At 38.6% G+C, this 20,139-nt stretch overlaps 1 protein-coding gene across 3 annotated transcripts in view; it reads left to right on the top strand.

Moving 5' to 3' along the window:
- Nucleotides 1-15,567, top strand: part of MID1 (midline 1) — a 192,903-nt gene extending 177,336 nt beyond the window's left edge. For all 3 annotated transcript variants that reach the window (XM_061998778.1, XM_061998761.1, XM_061998769.1), the window contains exons 9-10: nucleotides 2,029-2,236; nucleotides 3,795-15,567. In XM_061998778.1, coding sequence (XP_061854762.1) covers nucleotides 2,029-2,236; nucleotides 3,795-4,143 — 557 coding nt within the window. In that variant the 3' untranslated portion in view covers nucleotides 4,144-15,567. The remainder of the gene's footprint in view (nucleotides 1-2,028; nucleotides 2,237-3,794) is intronic.
- Nucleotides 15,568-20,139: the final 4,572 nt, after the last annotated feature.

The raw sequence follows: 20,139 nt of genomic DNA, 5'->3' as shown, positions 1-20,139 counted from the left end.
TCTATCTCCCTTAGATTTTTTTATGGAGTTCAACAAGGTGGTAGTCAGCGATCCCACTTCAAAACGTACATAGGTTAGTAGCAGATGTAGTATAGAAATGTTAAGACCGATTTTCAGCCTCTTTCTTCTTGTGACCCAGCCAGTACCTCAGCTGTGTAGTCATCACATGCAACTCTGAGCATCGGAATGGGAACACTGGGATTAGTGCACCCTCTGAAACCTGCTTATTGTAGGGAAAGGTGCTCAAAGAGGGAGGATACTGAATGTTGCAAGAAGTAGGCTTCAGAGAATGTCATGTATAGCTATAGTAGCTAGCAACAGGACAAGGGATAATGGGATGAAGCTGGAACACAAAAAGTTCCACTTAAACATAAGAAAAAACTATTTCACTGTGAGGGTGACAGAGCAGTGGCACAGGCTGCCCAGAGGGGTTGTGGAGGCTCCTTCCTTGAAGGTCTTCACTACCCTCCTGGACATGTTCCTATGTGACCTGATCTAGGTGAACCTGCTTCTGCAGGGGGGTTGGACTAGATGATCTTGAAAGGTCCCTTCCAACCCCTACCGTTCTATGATTCTGTGATTCTATGTACATGTCTCTGATTTTCTCCATTCTGTATAAAAGCTACTCCTGTGAATCCCACATCAAGTTCAAAGACTGTGTATTGTTAAACCTGATAAACTACAAGAAAATGCATTACCAGAGGATCCATCTGCATCTGGCAATTTTTTGTCCTTCTGTGTCTTTGTGACCTGGTATGGCACAAAAGCCATCTCAAGGATGACTGTGAGAAATTATATGGCCAGATACAATTCAAATTCAGTACGTAGAAACATCCTTCAGATGCACTGCTTCATCAACACAAAGCCTGCTAACCAGTTCGAGGGGCAGGCTGTACGTTTTTTATTGCTAGCTAGTGGTAAAAAAAAGTAGGTAAAATGTGCCCCTAAATACTTTCCAATATACTTTCTAAGCAGTTTATTTTATACTTGGTCATTGTGCGAAACTAAATACACATTGCAAAAGTAGATAGCTCTGAACACTTTCCATCTTATTTGAAGCACACACATCAGTGCCTCTCACAGACCTCATGAGAGTGCTCATTTCTCTTTTCTACCCATTTGCTTACATTTATTTCTCCTTGATGTGAAAGACAGTAAGAAGGGAAGGGGCTTTGCTGGACCACTTGTATAGTCATACTTTTCCAGTTGTGCCTTGGAGGAGGTAAATGATTGTTCTGCTTTTTGACACAGTGAGCAAGCCTGTCAGAATTGTGGTGGACTTTATGTATCTACAGGGTTTGATTTACCAAAAAGCTTCCTGTTATTGTCTACAAACTTTTTGCTACAGCCAAAGATATTTGCCAAGAGCAACAGCCTCAGTAATGTTTTTACACCATATTATTTGGACCAAGTTACAGTTCACTTCCTTCTTTATAATGCACAGTATCCAGCACCACATGGGCATTCTTCCAAAGTGATTCTGAGTTGTTGATTCTGCTTGTTATAAATAAACCCGTGAGTGAACAAACAGACAAGGCTATTGCTTCTTCTTATTTTCAAATTCATTTTGTGGGATTTGAAATCATACTTTTTGTAGTAAAGATGAAGATGTTATTACGGAGCTTTATCCCTAGAGAATTAGTAGAATGCAATTTATTCTAAATCTAATATGCTGTGAAAAAAGCAACCCTCAGACCTTTATTAGCATGTATATTGGTTTCAATTACATGCAAGAATTAGAGTATTCAGGTTACCTTTGGGTCAGAGATAATGGGCATGATGATTATGCGGAGCTCTTTTCAGGGATTACTAACATGGGGAAGTTAGTGCACAATGAGATTGACAGTAAACTGACAATACAAACTAGCTATTGCAGGAAGCAGAATAGGTTAGTCTATCTCAAGAACACTTCACAGGAGATTAATGTGGCTAGGTAATCTTGTGGGCTTCTTGGAGGCTCACTAATCCACTCCTTTTCAAAATCAAAGCCAAATCACCCTTGTGCCATATTTGTCTCTGCGTCTCTAGGTCAGCCATTCAAACTGGACCCCAAATCTGCTCACAGAAAATTGAAAGTATCTCATGATAACTTGACAGTGGAACGTGACGAAACATCCTCCAAAAAGAGCCACACACCAGAGCGATTCACAAGCCAAGGGAGCTATGGAGTGGCTGGCAACGTGTTCATTGACAGTGGGCGGCATTATTGGGAAGTGGTTATAAGTGGGAGCACGTGGTATGTATATGGAAATATATGTGGAAAGAATCACTGGTTCACAGTGTACAGGTCCTGGCACAGCTGTTCTGATGGAGACTAGTAGTAGAGGCATGGGGACAGGAGGAGGACAAGCATACCATTTCACGTATTTTGTCAGACTATTTTCCCAATGTCTAGCACTTTTGGACTTGGAAACTAAATCTGCCAGATAAAGCATCTTCTTTTTATTTAGTAGCCTTTACAGGACTTTTACTCCAAGTCTGGGGATGATTGTTTTTTGAACCTGCGTACAATACATTTTAAGATTTTTGTGAATTGGAAAGCTCAAAAAGTTTCATCTTAATATGACAGAGAGAATGTTGTGTGATCATTTCTTTGCTATATATGAAATATCTTAGCATCCTGCAGTAACAGAAAAAAGTTAATATGAGGACAGTGTGATGATCCAGTTTCACAGCAGTAGAGATCTGATTTGCTTCTGGGAAGGAGGTGTGGAGCAGGAGAGCTGTAGGTCTGTGCCCCCAGGGTAAAAAGCAAGGCGGAAGGAAATAGAGGAGTTAAATCCTCCCCTCCTGAATGATTCTCTGTGTCATACAGAAGTGGATTTCAGGGGCCTTATAGTCAGTGGAAGAGATGTCATCCGTTGGGATTCAAAGGCAACAGTCATGATGGAGTCTAATGGAGTGGAAAAATCAGTAAGGACTTTGGGTATGCCCACTCTCTCAAACAAGAAAAATGCTATTTGCCTGTGCCAGCGCTGAGGAATGGAAATAGAGTAATTTATGGCATGTTAATCTGTGTTGGTTGAAAGTCCAATAAATACTTCAGTGTCTCTAGAACGTGAGGAACTTTTACATTTCTGTTATGTATGAGAAATCAGGTATTTGCCCTCAGTGTCCATTAATGAGAACATTTTCACAATCTTTTTACCCTGCACATCTTGTCATAAAATATGGTTAGCACAGCAAATGTCTTCACCTACAATTGCTTCCCTTGGCCCAAAACCCAGTCTCAAAACTGCTCATTTGAATCTAAAAACCACACCAACATCTGGCAAAACATATTTGGGAATGGCAAAAATGGGGGATTTAATGTGTCCTTTGATGTTTACTCTTGCATTCCTTCTTCTGGGCCATATATTAAAGGAGCAAGGAGAGATCAGATTAGCTGACAGATAGCAGTGTATTTTAAAATCAATGAATTCCTCTGTATTCATCTGTGTAGAAGTGGAAATCTGAGTCCCAGTGATTTAAACTCTTGAGTTGCTGAGTACTCAACAATCTTCCTTTTGAATACCAGAAGTGAGTGCTCCAAAAAATTACCTTACCAGCAAAACTGCAAATGATATGAAGGACGGTAAAGTTTTCCTGACCTTTCAGACCCAAAAGAGAGACCGAGAGAAGCATTAATTAAGCCTGTGCAGTTATTGCAGTGAAACATCATTTAATTAGAACTTAACCAGCAGAAGTAAGAGGCTGAGGCATTCCACTGAGTGCCCTGGTCAGACCGAGACAACTTCAACGAGACAAACATGGCAGGAAGCGTTGGTTTTCTTGAGCAGTTTCTTGTTTTACAGGTATGCCATCGGTATTTCCTACAAGTCGGCACCAAAGCATGAGTGGATCGGTAAAAATTCTGCCTCCTGGGTTCTTTGCCGCTGCAACAACACATGGGTAGTGCGTCACAACAGCAAAGAGATGCCCATCGAGCCAGCGCCTCACCTCCGACGGGTTGGGATTTTACTAGACTATGACAACGGCTCCCTCGCTTTTTACGATGCTTTGAACTCCCTACACCTTTACACTTTTGACATTACGTTTGGGCAGCCCGTGTGTCCCACATTCACCGTGTGGAATAAGTGTTTGACCATTATTACTGGCTTGCCTATCCCTGACCACCTAGACTCCTCTGAGCAGTTGGCATGACTGCTGAAAGCCAAAAGGTAGGATGATGCGTCTTCCCAGGCAGCCAAGTGGCTGCCCACAGGAGCTTGCCTGAAGCTGGCGGACCGCATGACATCCTGGCTGTCACTGCCAAATCTGGCTGGAACTGGAAAGGGGAGAATACCTCTTTACTCTGTACTTTGTATGGAACGACAAGGAGTGGCTCTATTAATATCTTAGAACTTTCTTTTGCAGTTGGTTTTGGTTTTTGGTTTTGTATTTAGTCTCTTACTGGAAGATTTCTAAATTATTTATAAAAAAAAAAAAAAACAAAAGAAAAAAGAGAGAGAGAGAAGAAAAGCCTGGTTTGGACACCTTGAAGATGACTTATTTGTTTTGCACATTGATGGCCCTATTGGTTGAAGTTTCATCAGTCCTTTACAGCATTTTATTTTACAGTGGATAAAAGCAGGAAATTGGAAGGATGAAAACTGTGCAGTGGACAAGTCAGTATACTGCAGGTTTTGCCCATGCCAATACTAGTGCTCCCATTGCCAGTCTTATTGAGTGTGAGATCTCCTAATTTCTGCTTTGCACATGGGAGTGTGCAGACCAAAAAGAGGAAAAAGAAACATGTGAGGAAGTGGAGCTAGCCAACACAGCAAAAGAAGAAAGTTTCATTTACTTCTGTTCACAGGGCAATGCTCTCTCTGTTCATAAAAAACATGTGGAATATCTCCTAGAAATGTGAGTGGATAAATCATCTGGTGATTTATTTTATTGATGGCAACATTCCCATCTACCAGTGCTTCGTTTTCATCTTTGGGAAACATTGTAGAATCACTGAGGATGTGAAAGACTGATACCATCTATGAGAATCAGTAACACTGCAGTAGAGCAGCCAATCCAAGGTCTGACTGTAGACTAATTTGATAAAGCACAGCATCACTTAAGGATTGATTGTAATAGATGTCACGGTTCTGGTAGTAGACATGTGAATGCTTATTGCTGATTTTACAAGGTTCAACATAGCAAGCCCAGCCAACAGCTTGGAAGTGAGACATGCACCACTTTACCATTGATTTTAAATTAAATACAAATGTTTCATTGTCATACACTCTGTAGTCTCTATAACAAAGCAAGGAAATCTGTTTTACATGTGCTGTATGGAGAAATGCTGCAGCTGGATTTTGCTTGGTTATCATTGTCCTGGGTTGTTTGGAAAAGCTCTCTTTGTGAATGAGGAGTAAATAACAAGTTTTCTGCAGCAGTAGAAATCTGCACAGGTGGTCACTACATTCATCACAGTGCTGGTAGGTGAACTTCAGTGAAGGCAATAGAGGTTGTGCCTACTTTATCTCAAAGCTCAATCAAGTGCATTTTTTTCTCTCTTCTCCTTCTGCAGAATAGAAGCCCTTTGTAATTATTACATTGTTTATGTATAAATGATAATTCTGGGAGATGTTTGAGGCATATGACAATTTTATCCTACCCTGGTTTGTTGTTACTATGCAAGTGGTGAAAATCTGCCTGTGTAGAAAAAGGAGAAATTGAATATCGGCTTTAGGAAAAGATTTGCTCACTAATTTATAAGCATGCTTTAGGTGTCTTTTTAAAAGGATGCCTTAATGCACTTTGTTCATTAATGGGTCCAAAATGAAATGGCCCCAAGCTCAGCTTCAGATTTTTTAAACACTGACTCTCCAGCTACAAAGCTGTGTACTGCAGTTTGCCATATGATGATGTGGAAAACTTAGGAGCAAGATGAGGAACACACAAATGTCTATTTCATTTTTTCCTTTCTATAATAGAAAATAAATGCCTCTCTGTGTCGCTTTGATTTCCCTTTACATGGCCTGCTAACTGCTGAATTAAATAGAAAAGTCTGGAGATAGGCAAGCCAGAAGGGAGAAAAACAGTATGTTTGCTGGTACCTTGACTTTCAGCTTGGGCAGCATCCCATGGTTCACAGTAGGAGACACTGATCTTTCCAGAGTTGACATAAATAAGGGAAAATGTGTCCATACAGCAAACTGCAGTGCTTATTATAGCATCTTTAATAATAAAGACATATATACCCTCAAAAATTAAAAAGTAAATAGATCAGGAAACTTTACATTTCGTAATTGAGCACAGCGTTACCGATACACTCTGGTGTTCATTGTCCAGATGAATTGTCCTGAGGTGGTTGAGAGATGTCTGAGATGGCATGTATAATGAGTTAACAGATGATGACTGATGCAAAGCAGTGATAAAAAGGTGCAGGAGAAAAGGAGTTTTAATCTAGGATTATTGCCAAGTTTCTGCCTAAAAGGAAACTACATATAGAAAAGGTACATATTACCAAAGTACATATAGAAAAGTTGTGTTTCTTCTCTTTTTCCTGAAATATTAAATTTCCAGAAATATTAAATCTAGAAGCTGGTTTCAGCAGTGCACAAACTCAAAACACTGTTCAGTGTTTGGCCATACAATGTTGGCAGAGCTTTAAGCAGATAGAACTAATATCATGAATTTGGAAAGGTCCCAAATGATCTCACTCATTTTCCTTGTAAAGACAGACCATAAGGCTAAAGACGGATCATGTTTTTGGCCAATGGAAAAAGAATACTCTATTATCTACTGGCCTTGCTGTATAATTTTTTATTTTAACACAGAATACTTCATTTGGAACTAAACCACGTTTCTGCAGTGGTCTATTAATTCAATCAGTACTCTTTGTGCATATATGTTTGTGTATATATGTACACACATGTATGGGTACACACACACACCAGTATATGCATAAATGTAGTGTGTTATTTGTGCATATGCATACATACATATACACACACACAAACTGACAGCAATTAGTCAGGTGTTCTTTTTTTGCTTGTTTCTTGAACAATTTCATATTCTGTATGACTAAGACGAAACAAGTTTGCTATGAATGGTATTCTTCTGGATGTTTTTTTAATGAACAAAGTCTGTTTATTTTACAATACTTGATTCAATGCCTGATTAATCAATAAAAACATCCTTTTGAAAATGTAGCTCCTGTGGTCTGTGGCATTTTGCATGGTCCATAATAGTCAGCTGAAATCCTCAGTGTAAAAATATAACGTGGTACTTTAATGTAGCATGCAGCCTTAGATGAGGGGTTATCCCCGACTTTTAAAAGTTTTGTGACTAGGACTGAGGTGGCATTGTGTCATGCCACGTTTAACAAAGGCAGATTTTTGAGGAACGGTCTGCTGAGGTGCAAGGAATAAATGTAGTAGATAAAGCCTGTGTTGGTATAATGATCATTTCAAAAGTGTCTTTAAAACCCAAGTTCAGCAGATTGAAAGCAAATTATAGTGCAATCTTTTTGAAGACAGTAATATCATCTTAGAATAGCCAGAGCATGAAGTGTGGGGAACTTTTTTCTCTTTGAGGCCAGGTAAGATTTTCCACGTGTTAGGCTCCCATGTACTAATGCATGTCTAATGGGGACAAAAAAAATCATTCAGGAATGGGCTGTATGTCATAAATCATTTAGTAGATTCCTCACTGTAGATTCTTGTTGGCTTTCAGAGAGTAACAAAGTTACTGCATTTTCTGATATGAGTTTCTTCTTAGTCAGTTTTCGGTGTCTCATTTCTCATTTGCTCAGCAGAAACTCCTACTGAGCTGTGGGTCCCAAGGGTAGGAAGTGTAAAAACCTCTCAGGTGAAAAGCTGAAAATCTGCAAGTATAGGTGAAAACACATACACATTCTTAATTATGTTAACAATAGTAGGTCATTAAACAGCAGTGTGCATCATCTCTTTTAATCTTGTATCTTAGTTGCAAAGACTATATTCTTTCAGTGTGAGAAGTCAAACAACAGGACAATGTTAACAGCACAAATAAAGTATCATCTCTTTAACCAGTTCATTTTGAGATGGTCGAGAAGAACTATTGGCTGTGGTAGATTTTATTAAACTTTTATTTGTCATCAAACACAGTGGAAGTATTTCCTCCTTAATTATTCTCATAAAGCAGATGTCTTGTAGCTCCCAGATTTTGCTTTTAGTTACAGTAACACAGATTTCAGATAAGGCCTTGCACCAAAACAAGGTGAGAATTGCTAAGTGTCTCTTACCCGTATCCCTGAGACTGTTTTGGTTGGAAACACTGTCTTCTTTTCTGGTTTAGAAGTGAAGAGGTGTTGGATCTACACAGAAAGTACACACTGGGCCCTCTCAGTAACTGGCCAGGGCACATCGGGCCTGAAGGTCTTTGATGGGGCAGCTTTGGGAAGCCAGTGATAAACAAAAAACATTCACAGGTTGCTTATGTAGTGATGCATTGATACCATCTTTAGTGTCTTTTTACATACTGATCTTTTTGATAGTGGAAGAGTATATTAAGATATAGGAATGAAAAATGTGATATTTTCCTGTGTTACTGAGTTGATTGCCTATTTAGTAGTAGATTGCTTTCAACCGTGATTTTTGTCTTCTCCATGTGGAGAAAAGTCCTGGCCACTCCCAGGTGTTGATGGTGAGTGTTCTAGATTATGCTGAGCTGTTTGTTTTTATTGTGGTTTCTGAAGTGAAAGAAACTCTCTTGACATTTTAACTTTTGATGTAGCACTTGATTTTCATGTTAAAAAATTGAGAGACTAAATAGCAGTGACATTAACAGTGCTTCAATGTGGTTGAAACTCCTGGTTTGGACTGTGAGGCTTAAGGCATCTGTGTACATAAATCTCTGTGCCAGAATAGACTGATTTGTCATTCATGTGGGAGTTGAACAGTACAGGTGCAAGTGTTTTCTCCTGAGGTAGGCTTTTGCATTAACTCCATTAACTCTTGGAGTGGAATATTCTGTTTCTTTAATTTTTTTTAATTGGTTTTTTGATTCAAGTGCAAACCGTGTTAATGAGACTTTAAGTAATATAATTTTTCATCATGTTGCTTATTTTAACAAGGCCCTACTGTGTCACATGTCACTGGCAACTCACTGAACACTTCAGCTGCAACCATAAACTTTGCAATACCACCTCCTATATGTGGACTGATGTTTGTACTTAACCAGGTGGGCTTCATCTTGCTTTGAGTAAGGAATAATAGCACAAATGGTGATACCTGTTCAAGGTGAGAGGTTCATCTATTTCACAAAGATAATACAACAAAGATATGGGCTTGAATGCCATCAGCATTGAGGCAGTTTGGGTTTAGAAGCATGACAGTGTATTAGGAAAGCATGAAGTCTTCTACTACAGTGTGATCAACAGTGTGATTATTACTGCTACTGGATAGAGGGATGGAGGCAGCAGAAAAAGGAGTTCTGGAGCAGAGCTGAGACACATCATTCAGAGTGACAGCTGGAAACTTGCCACCGCCACCTGTCCTAGTGCCATGCTGCAGCTCTGCTAAGCAAGTCTGCACCTATTCTTCCTTTTGTTTCTGCTCAGCCCTAATCTACATTCCAGAATGACAGGAAAAAAAAATATTGCATTTATATATTAGACATACGAACCTGAATAGAAACAGCAGGGCAGGGATGACAGCCCCAAGCCTTGATTCTGCTGTATTTACACAGATTTTTACATCTGTTGACTTCAAAGGAGATAGTCCTGATTTACATACGAGTAGGTACAAGCCCATGAATCTTTAGTTTCCAAAGGGTCAAACATAAGTGGAGATGGAGCCCTCGTGTGAACTGCTCAGCATTCCTATTAAATCATGTCTATGGAGAAAGCACGTTATGTGCTAGCAAAACTGCAGTTTCTCATGAGCTGTTTCCCAAGGCCAGCACAGGTGTGTTTTAGAATGTATGATTCTTTAAAAATGTATGGTTCAATAACTTTCTTTTTGGGTGAATTGTTTGGGCAATGCTTTGCTGTTTCCTCCAAGCAAGGTGGGAGCAATTCTCTTAATAGGTGCTGTGTTACTTTTATAAAAATCATGAGAATGACAGATGCATAAGTTGTGTATGATATAATGCTGCAGCATAAGACTATTGTTCTTAGACTTCCATTAAAAAATGGATAATTACTAAAGAAGTGTATTTCCTCTAACTGTTTGTCCTAATTTGTATAATTATTTGAATGTATGGAGATGTTTCCTTTCAAGGAATATCACTTTTTAATACACACATAGTAATTAGGAGTATTCCTGAAAATCTGTAAGTTCATATAATAGCTTGTAATCAAGCCTTTGAAAGACAGCAAGTGGAGACTTTGTGTTTTGCTTAACATTAGTCACTGAACCGGAAAAAAAAAAGGTATAGATGTTCAGATCATGGAAACTTTTAAAAACTGACAGCCAGCTGCTACACAAATGGATGGGAAAGTTTTCAATAGCAATTTTTTATTTCTCCCTCATTTTTGTGTTCTATGGAAAACAAACTATTCCACCTGAAAATGCTTTTCTGTTACGTTTCCATTTCTTCACCTTTCTTTTCCACTTTCAGTCTCATTTTCAGATTTTAAATATTAGAGTAGCAAAAAGTATCTGTTTTTAAAAGTTTGGATTATTTTTTATTTCCTTGAAAAGTACCTTTTCGGAGGACTTACAGAAAACTAAATGAAACATGAAAATACTAACTCAATATGGCAGCTTGAAAGCAGAGATTATTTTTGAAGTAGAAGGAAGTGGAGATAAGTCTGTCACTCATCTACAGTTACTGAATTATTTGGTTTCATTATTCTGGGCTTAATAGTATTGCTTTCTAATTAAAACAGTGTTACGAGGTCTAGTTAAGCAGCACAAGCAGAGGAATAGATTATTTTAGGATAACCTTGATATAAATTCCTTTTAATATCATTATATATGTTCAACCTCATTAACATCAGCTCAGAGTTGGTTTGGTTTGTGGTTTGTTTTTTGGGTTTTTTTTTAATGAATATTATGTGTCGTCTCTAGCCTAGAAGTATGTGTTTCTTTTGAGAAACATAGGGCCTAATTCTTTCCTTGTGGAACTGGGAAATAGTCTTGGTTTGTGCATATATAATGGCCAGTACAAAATAGCACAGCGGCTGAAGTAATTGAAAACCAAGACTCTTTTCTGTAAAATTAATACTTGATATTGTTTCTCTTCTCACAATTGGGTCATAGCATTCCTACATGGAAGTAGGAACACAGGAAATGTTCACACAATATGAAGAGTTATTGAAAAAGTGCCCTGAGTTATACCACAAATTCTTACAAATGCAAGACCAACTGAGGAAATTAATTTAAATTTTTGAATGATATACACTAGAAGAACAACAGGGGAAAAAGTTATTTATTCGCAATTAATAATTCAAACAACTGTGCCCAAACTATCCTTTTTTAGAATACTGATGCTGCCTTTCTGCATCCCTCCATGAAGAGGATGAAACAGGAACACTTTGTCTTTCTGTTCTTATGAACTCAATGCTCCATATTGGTGTTACTTGGAAATCTCTCAGGATTAATAAATTTAGTAGGAACAAGTATAGAGTTCTCACCACTTTTGGAGCCTGAATAAGCCATTAACTCATTTCAAGGCTGAATTACCATCAAGTTCTGAGTGCTTTCATTTTTTTTTGAACTCTGAAAGAAGAAACATGTAGCATTAAAAAAAAAAGTGACCAATTTTATGTAGATGTGGGAATAGACGTCACTCTGTCCAGCTACAATGCTGCTATTCAGTACAGGGACTTGGAAATAGTTTTATGAATTTGGTATAAAGCACCTGCACTTCTACTGGTTCTTGTGCTCACAGAAGTGTTGTAGCCTTATATCCTGACAACCTTTTATCTCTTTGTGGAATTCAAAAGCTCTGCAAAACATGCTGGCAGAAGGGGGCGGTGGTTGATGTGTGTGGGTACAATTTTCCCTAAAAGTGCTCCCACTGGCCCATTTTTTCCCGCATCCCCAAAAGTAGAATGAGGAGCAAGCCAGCTCCCAAAGCTCTTCAGCTCTACTTTTTCACTGACCTTTCTCATAGTAGGATCAGTGAGGCCACAGGCTGGCCCTTGGCTCCACATCTTGTATGGCAACAGAACTATGCTGTGAAGCTTTAAGCGGGGTCCTCTGGCTGAGGAACCTGACCCCACAGAAAGAGAGGTTAAACTAGCTCCACTAGGAAGGTCTAGACAGTTCTCCAAAAGCTTCTTGAGGTTTTGACATAGTCGGGAAATACAAGGGAAATTTGCTGCAAGGATAGGGTGTGAAAATGAGATCTCCTGAAGACATGTCCAAAAAGCTCAGAGAGAAATTTAAGTAGCATTTCTCTTCATGGGAAGATCTACATAAGAAGACTGGGATACATTTTTCCATGTTTCCATGAAGGCATGGAAAGCTGCTTCCTTATCCTTCAGATCTGGTAGTCTTATGTGCAGGCAGGCCTCACAGTTAATTTTGAAAGATAGAAAATCAATGACCCATATTTTTCTCCCTACTATCCTAAAAGTTTGACAAGTGGGAAGAAAAAATTCTCAAATTCCACTGCATGAAGGCTCATATCACTGGTCTTCAAGGACAAAACGAAGACAATTGCAAAAAGACTGACATTTCTAACATATTTTTAATCAAAGTAAGAAAAATAAAGTAGGAAGTTTATCGTGAAGGTAACTCTGATAATGAAAGATCGAAATAGAAGTTGAAGACGAAATTAAATAACTGGGGAACGCACCTAGAAAGGTAGAACTGGAAAGGATTGCTACCATGGTGCAGTTACTAAAAGTCCATATTGGTATAAGGATAAATGCAGTCAGCCTGTTTATGGACAGTTAGATCTATAGAAATTAAGAAGATTACTTCTCAGGACATAAAGAGGAAAAAAGGAGATGAAGCTTTGTGGGTGAAACAAATCACACTTCAATCTATATGCATAAATGTTACTTAACTAGGCCTAAGTGTATTTTCTAGACATCTTTTATAATTAATGGGAAGCAAATAACATCTCAAATATTCACCCCAGATATTCTAGCAAGATTCATGACAGATCTTTCACCATTGGTCATACCAGGACTCACAGGAAGCTAGCACGTATTAGATACCTGACTTTTAGATAGCTAAAGGCAGATCAAGTGACTATTACTCTATATATTTAGCAGATGTGTTATCAACATTTTTATAGTGGTGATTATACAGTAAATCCATTTCTCTGGATATAATATAGAAATTTATAGACAGATTCTTACTTAAAATCCTTGCTGTGCTGAATTAAGCAGACAAATTTTTATTGACCTCTATGAAGCCCAGATTTTGCCTCTTAGATATGAAGAAGGTAAAATATTGTAAGTCAAAGTTATACTGAATGTAGACATCTTCCCTAACCAAAGACTGGTCTAGCCACTGAGCCCTTGCTTTTTCAAAGCGCGATATTTATAATAATGCTTCAGTTAAATGGCCATCCAGGCAAAGCCAATGAATGAAAACGCATCAGATCTCCTCTGGCATTTCCTGAATTTAACGTGTAGCTGTAAGTATCAAAACTAGAATTGCTGGACACTGATTGACATAGCTGAATCATTCATTCCTCACAATAGTAATCATATATCAGTTTGATAGACCAAGTACAAGTATTAAACTCACAGTGCCTATGCTAAATGAGTCTTGTTTATGGAATCAAGATCTCCTCAACATAATTCTCTTCTATTGGAAAAGCAGACGGCAGTTATAACTTGAAAGGAATGTGTAAGAGATAGCTGAGAAGTGTTGGCTTTTTAAGTTGAATGCTGTGGTCAAAAGTACTTATTTTACTAGGTTATTTATTTCCATTTTCTGCAAAGGAAACAGGACTGGTTCTCTGAAGAGTAACTAAGAGTCTTTTTGATATTCATGGCAGATTGTTTTGAATGGCTACCATCCAAAAAATCTTAACAGAGAGAGGAAAATATTCTGCGGATGGACATAAATATTCCTTTTTCCAAGGTTTTATCTTAGACTTGCCTCTCTGCTATAGGTTACTTTCAGAGGTTTCTTTTTATCTATTTCTAAACAACATGAGTATTTATCTAATGATAATACCTCACCACAGGGTGAGGTATGAATCATCCTTCAGGTTCCTGGAGTACACAATTGAAAAAAACCCTTCACATGCAAAGTATTGTTAACTGCTTGTTCTTTGTAAAGGGGAAGGAAATTATTCAGGCTGGAGAAATGTTACACTGAAGACTGTTGATGCTCTTCAGGATAACAGAAAAAGAGTTGCTCTAATAAAAGGCAAGAGTTTCTGCAGGAGGCACTTTCTAATGCAGAAAGGACCAGCACTCTGGGAAAGGTAACTGAGGAAGACTGAGAGAAAATCACACAGACTAGGAAAATATTTTGGAAAAGGCTTGGCAAAGAGAGTTATTGGATTCAAGTCACAGTGAAAAGTGGAATATGGACAGGACTGGGATAGTCTGGTGTGCTTTGGAGGCACCAGTCTGAAGATTTCTGTTTGCACACAGTATGGGAATAACTTGTGAAATTGCACTGGCCCATCTTACTTAGGAGACTCAAAAGTCAAAAGCAGCAGCAGATAATAAAGGTATTGAAATACAAGTCAAGAAAGAGGGATTGGGAACATATTCTTTTCTATTCATTAAAAGGAATTTTTATCCAACAGAAGGAAACAACATAACATGAAAAGCTTTTGTCAAATGACAATCTTTTTCCTTACCTTTGTGTTCTGTAACATCAATGATTATTGAAATGGAGGCAGCTTCTAAAGTGTAACCCATTTTCATGAGTCATGGCAACTTGCTTCTTTACTTTTGTTAATTTTCATTATTTGAACAAAAGTTCCCTTCATTTCTGCTGCCTAAAACTTAGTCAACCTGCAATCCAGATTCACAGATTTCCCAATCCATGCCATTGTAGACTTAATTCTATCTCCTTATAAACACTGGGCTCTTCCAATAGCACAGTGGGAATAAAGACACTTTTTTCTAGCTGTGGTTGACCCTACTTTAGATTTTTGGTAAGTGATGTAATTAGGTAGACACTTGAGTCCCTGAGGCTTCTAAGTTTGGAAGCCTGATGGGTTGCTGGGGCAGAAGTAGGGCTGATTTGTCTTTTTTTTATCAGGCACTGATTGAGTGGCTAAAAGCAATGGTTGATGGATTTGGGATGAATTGCTGGAATGGAATGTGTCTGAAGGTTGGTGAGGATGTTTGATGCTGTATGATGAGGAAGTTTTGCCAGGCATTGGTGAGGTGTCACTATCAAGGATGTTAATGAAATGTAACTACAGCCACTGTAATGCAGAAGGATTTGGACAAAATCTTTGTAAGGTTATTGTGCTCCAAACGGTGTTAAAATATGAAATTTATGTAAATGTAAATGAACTGATGTTTAGTTATTGGAATAAGATACTGCAGATGTATTGTGGGGTATATATAAATGAATGTGTAATCTAGATGATTTGGGTTATAAAAGATGGTGCTTTGACCATCTGTTGGTGATTTTGTTTTACCAGGCTAAGGAAATTGTGGCTATTAAAAGAAATAACAATTTATTAGCAAGTTTTGGATTGTATGAATGTGTTTTGATTTTTGTAATAAAGAATGTTAACTCTGCCTCTTAATTTCTGTGAAAGTAAACCTGTGACTTTCAGTAACTATTTTACTTTGGGTAGAATCAAGCTTGACAAAAGTTTAACTTTGGCAGTTTAACTTTATCTAATCTCAATTAAGGTGATGGTCAGCAGACTAGTAATGTGCTCATGAACCGTGCCTTGCTAAGGAATTCCCACTGAGAGGAAATCATAGGGCATATGCAGTTGGAGGCAGCTTTCCAGAAATTTATCCCAGTGATAGCCTTCAGGAAAACTATGAAAGCTTTAGTGAGTAAAAACATCAGATCAATGCATGAGTGGATATGCCTGACTTTTTATGACCAAGGATTGTGGCTTTCATGGCAAGAGGAAAAGACTCCCAGCCTCACAGTCCCCCATTAGATCAAGGTAATTCCCTGAAATCAAACCATTCTTCCCTGGTCACAGAAGCTTTCTCCTCAAAGTAATTTCAAAGGAACTGAAAATTACTCTGAGGTGCAGAACTATTGAAGTCATGGGTAATAAAAGCAAAACTAAATTTGGAGAGGTGCACAGGTAAGCGAGAGAACAAAGAGGGGTTTTACTGGGATTAATGAGCTGTGGGCAAGATGCATAAAACGAAATTCAGGGGATTTTTTCTCTTTCTGAATCAACATAGTCTTGGATTATCTCTGAGTCACAAATTCCAGCCAACAGTATAAAAAAAATAAGTGTAATTCCACTTTTGGCTGAAAGGCAGTTTTCCATCACATTCCCGCAGCCTTGCCTAAGAGATACCCTTCTTAAACTTGCTCAGAACTGCTCATTGATCATGAGCTCACCTAGTCACCTTTTATTACTGAAAAATTAGAAGAATATAAAGTACATGAGCCAGCTCCACTACAAGATGTATAAATTCTACATTGTTCTCCTGAAAAAGGCATTATATGATATGTAGTTAATGATTCCTTCAATTAACATGCTTTGTAATCACTGTAGTCAAAGGAAACTCTCAGTGAATTCAGAGTGCCTGCAGCTATTGCAGTCCTGTGCAGGTGTCCCATCAGCTCTCCCAAGGGTTAGGCAAGGCCCATGTGCTTGAAAATGCTGAGTATAGCAACCTTGCCCTTTTCAGGGTATGTGTTGAACCCCATTATGGTCTTGTGGCATATCCACACCAGCAAAGAGGTTTAACTGTAACACACATGAGCCTTGTGAATGAGCTTAGCTGAAGCTAATTCTGACACCAAGAGCCATAAACATCCAAATGTGGCAGTTAGGAAATGTTTCACTTGCGTTGCTTGAAGACTAATACCACATCCCCTATGGGGTTTTTTTCCTCTTGTTTTAAAAAGTCCCTAGCTGATTCAGTCCCTCCCCATAAATCATGGGTTTTTGACATCTGTCCTCGTTTGTATTGTTTCTTTTTTAACGGATCTACATAGATTTCATTACAAAGAGAGTCTCCAAAACTGGATACCAAATTCAGTTCAAGATTTTGTCGGCTCTTCAGAGCAGAAGAATGAAACCAACCATCTTTCAAGTCTTCAGACTCTAATGTAGTGCTTTTCTTTCTCACAACATCATGGCAATGTTGAATAACATACCCATCACGATTGCTACAATCCCTGTAGACTCTTCAGGAGAGCTACCTCCAATCTATCTTCACCTTGTCAGGAGCATATCTGGTTTTAATCCCACCTTGTCAGGATCATGTTTGTTTTCAGTCCTGTGCTGCAATGAATTTACAGTCCGGCTTTGCGTCAGCTGCAAATGTAATAAATATATTCTCTCTTCCTCTATTTTGGCATGTCTGGGAGCTAACCAAGAAGTGTTCAGCCTGAGACAGACCCTCCTGTCCTCTGAGGAATACCCATCGGTGCCACTATTGTGACAGTGAACGATAACTACTGAGTAGAGTTTTTCTAATGACTCTTATACCTACTTGTGGTAGTTTCAGTCTGTTCCCTTGTTTGTTTCTAAGATTTGTCACAGGAGACAGTGCCAGAAGTTTCACTAACTATGTGACAACTTCTTGTCTCTTCCCAGGTCCAGTTACCCTACTGTAGAAGGAAATAAGGTTTTTCAGAGATATTTGTTCTGGTATGTTAACTTTTACTCATTTTAAACTACTTTTTAGGTGCTTACAGATTTATTTTAGAAGACCAGGCTCATAAAGAGCTGACAATGATGACTATTATTCTTAAAAAAATATAATTATATGATTCTTGTTGAAAAACTACCAAATTTCTTCCTCCAACTTTATATATGCAGTATAAACCAATCAAACACAAAAAGATAATTTTAGAACAAACAAAAGAGAAAAAATACGTTCTATGAGTTATTTGGTTCAAAATTGAGACCCCTAAATGCCAACATGTAAATGACTAGTGTCTAAGCACAGAAATCTAGTGCCATTTGAGAAATCCCAGGGTGTTTGAGGTATCTAAGGAGGCTGGCAGATTGCCATGGGATGTATAGGAGTCGTGGCTTCTCCAGAGCAGCAGACAAGCTACTCTGGACATATAAAATGGCCCATAGTTAACAACTGGGTCATTCCTTGGTTGACCTAAATTAATTGACCTTAATTTTATCATTTTAATCTCGAATGGAATCTCTGTTCGTTCAGTTTTATGTTACTACTGAACTTGGATCCCATTTTTGGTAGGTCCTCTTGGGCATATCATATTCAGGCTCATGCTAAAAGGAAAAAGAAAACAAACTCTCTTTTTTGTTATTTCCTGCCCTTTTAGAATACAATTCTTTTTATATATAATGGGAAGGATAAGGAGAATCTTTTCTTTTTGCTATATCCTCCTCATAACAGATTTACCAGTAGCTCTATTTAACTGCCTTTACACCAGTAATTACAGTGAGTCAGAAACCATTCCCAGCACTGCTACTTGCATTTGAATTACTGGTGTTCTCTCAAGGTTTGAAAAAAGTCAGGAAGCAAAGAAAGGGATTCACATACTGGTCTGAGTTTAGAAGAGTCCTTAGTGGATACAGTAAATCACTAACCTAATCTCGGAAGAGAACACACACAAAAAAACCCTCATACCATTGGGGATCAGGATAGCACTGTGATGCAATTGGAGAATTGTAGAATCAGAAGACAATATGCATAAGGAAAAAAGAGTCAGATGGAGTTATTTTTACTTGCACAGAAGAAGCTAACAGGCTCCCTTTACCATACTTAAACAAGTATACAGCAGAAGGCACAAATTCCTCCCTCTGTCATGTGATGTATTCATTTAAGGCCAGAGTTCTCTGCTCATAGAACACTTCCTGCAATGGCTTGAGGTGCACAGGTTTGGTGCTGCCTCGTGCTGCTCTCCTCCACACGTGCTGCACATGAGTGGATGGATTTGCATTCCCTGGGGTACCAGACACTCTGCCTGAGAAAAGCAAAGTGTCCTTTCTGCACCATAATGGAGGCTGTGTAGGTGCTCAGGATGCAGTGGCCAGATCCATGTCTGCCTGGGCATCCTGCCTGCCTGCAACCTGGAGAGCCCTGAGAGGAGACTTATCTCCTGCAACAGCCCCTTGGCTCTGCCACAGTACCACTACCAGGGAGTAAGCCCTCAGCCCCAGGCTCCTGCTGACCTCTGTGCTCTCTGATGGCTTTCACACACATTTTAAGACTTGTCTCCCACCTGCCATACACATGTGGGGGCCGAAATTAATGATGGCAGCATGTTGCCTTCAACGTTAGCAGGGAGACCATCTGTGTGGCAAGAACCCATTACACACATAAATTGTGTTCTCTGTTAGATGTGTCCACTTTGGCAAATGCCCAGTTTTTAAGCTGGCAATATACAAGCCAGTTGTGGTCTGGAAGCTGTAGAGCTGTGTTAACGTTGGACTTTCCCAAGTTAACATATCATGTTAGGAGGCAAAGTGGAAGAAGTGAATGGCCGTGTTGCAACAAAATTCCCATGCTAGCAGAGCCATATACTATCCATCTCAGACAGGCTTACAAATGGTGTTCCCAGAGTATGGGTCTTCTCTATCCATGCCTCCAGCAATTAACATCTCGTCCATTGACATAAGTGAAATACAAGCCAAGTCTTCATAAAGTGGCTTAGCAAAAACATTTTTGTAAGTGACCTGGCAACAGGACTTAACAACTTTTTTCCAAATATGATTCTTTTTTAAAAGCCACAGATTTGTAGCCTCACATTTTTTCCAGATTTATATCAGTGATTTTAATCCAACTTTGCATCTGGTTTGGAGATATCATTTCTGTGCTTAAAAAAAAAAGTAACAGAAGAATTTAAGGAAAAATGCTTTCAAAAAGTTTTAAAATTATTCAATTTAAATTTAATAGTATAAACTGAAAAGGTATGTGAATGCTGCAGTCTCTATCAACAAACAGCTATAACATGACAAGCAATTTTAAATATATCCCAGTTACTGGGAATCTCATCCAATTCATTGTGAAGCCGTTTAAATTGTGGAAGATTCCTCTTCTTTTTTTAGTGTCTCCAGGCCCAGGTGCTGTCAGGTTAACATTTCACACCTTGTGAAGTGCTCAGTAGCGAGCCTCAGCTTCAACTTCCAGGACAAAGTCAGGGTAGGATGAGTCATGTCTAG

Source organism: Colius striatus, chromosome 1 (genome assembly GCF_028858725.1).
Source record: "Colius striatus isolate bColStr4 chromosome 1, bColStr4.1.hap1, whole genome shotgun sequence".
NCBI classification, from domain to species: Eukaryota; Metazoa; Chordata; class Aves; order Coliiformes; family Coliidae; genus Colius; species Colius striatus.
The sequence above is the reverse complement of the archived record's forward strand: the minus strand, read 5'-3'. Positions and strand labels throughout refer to the sequence as shown.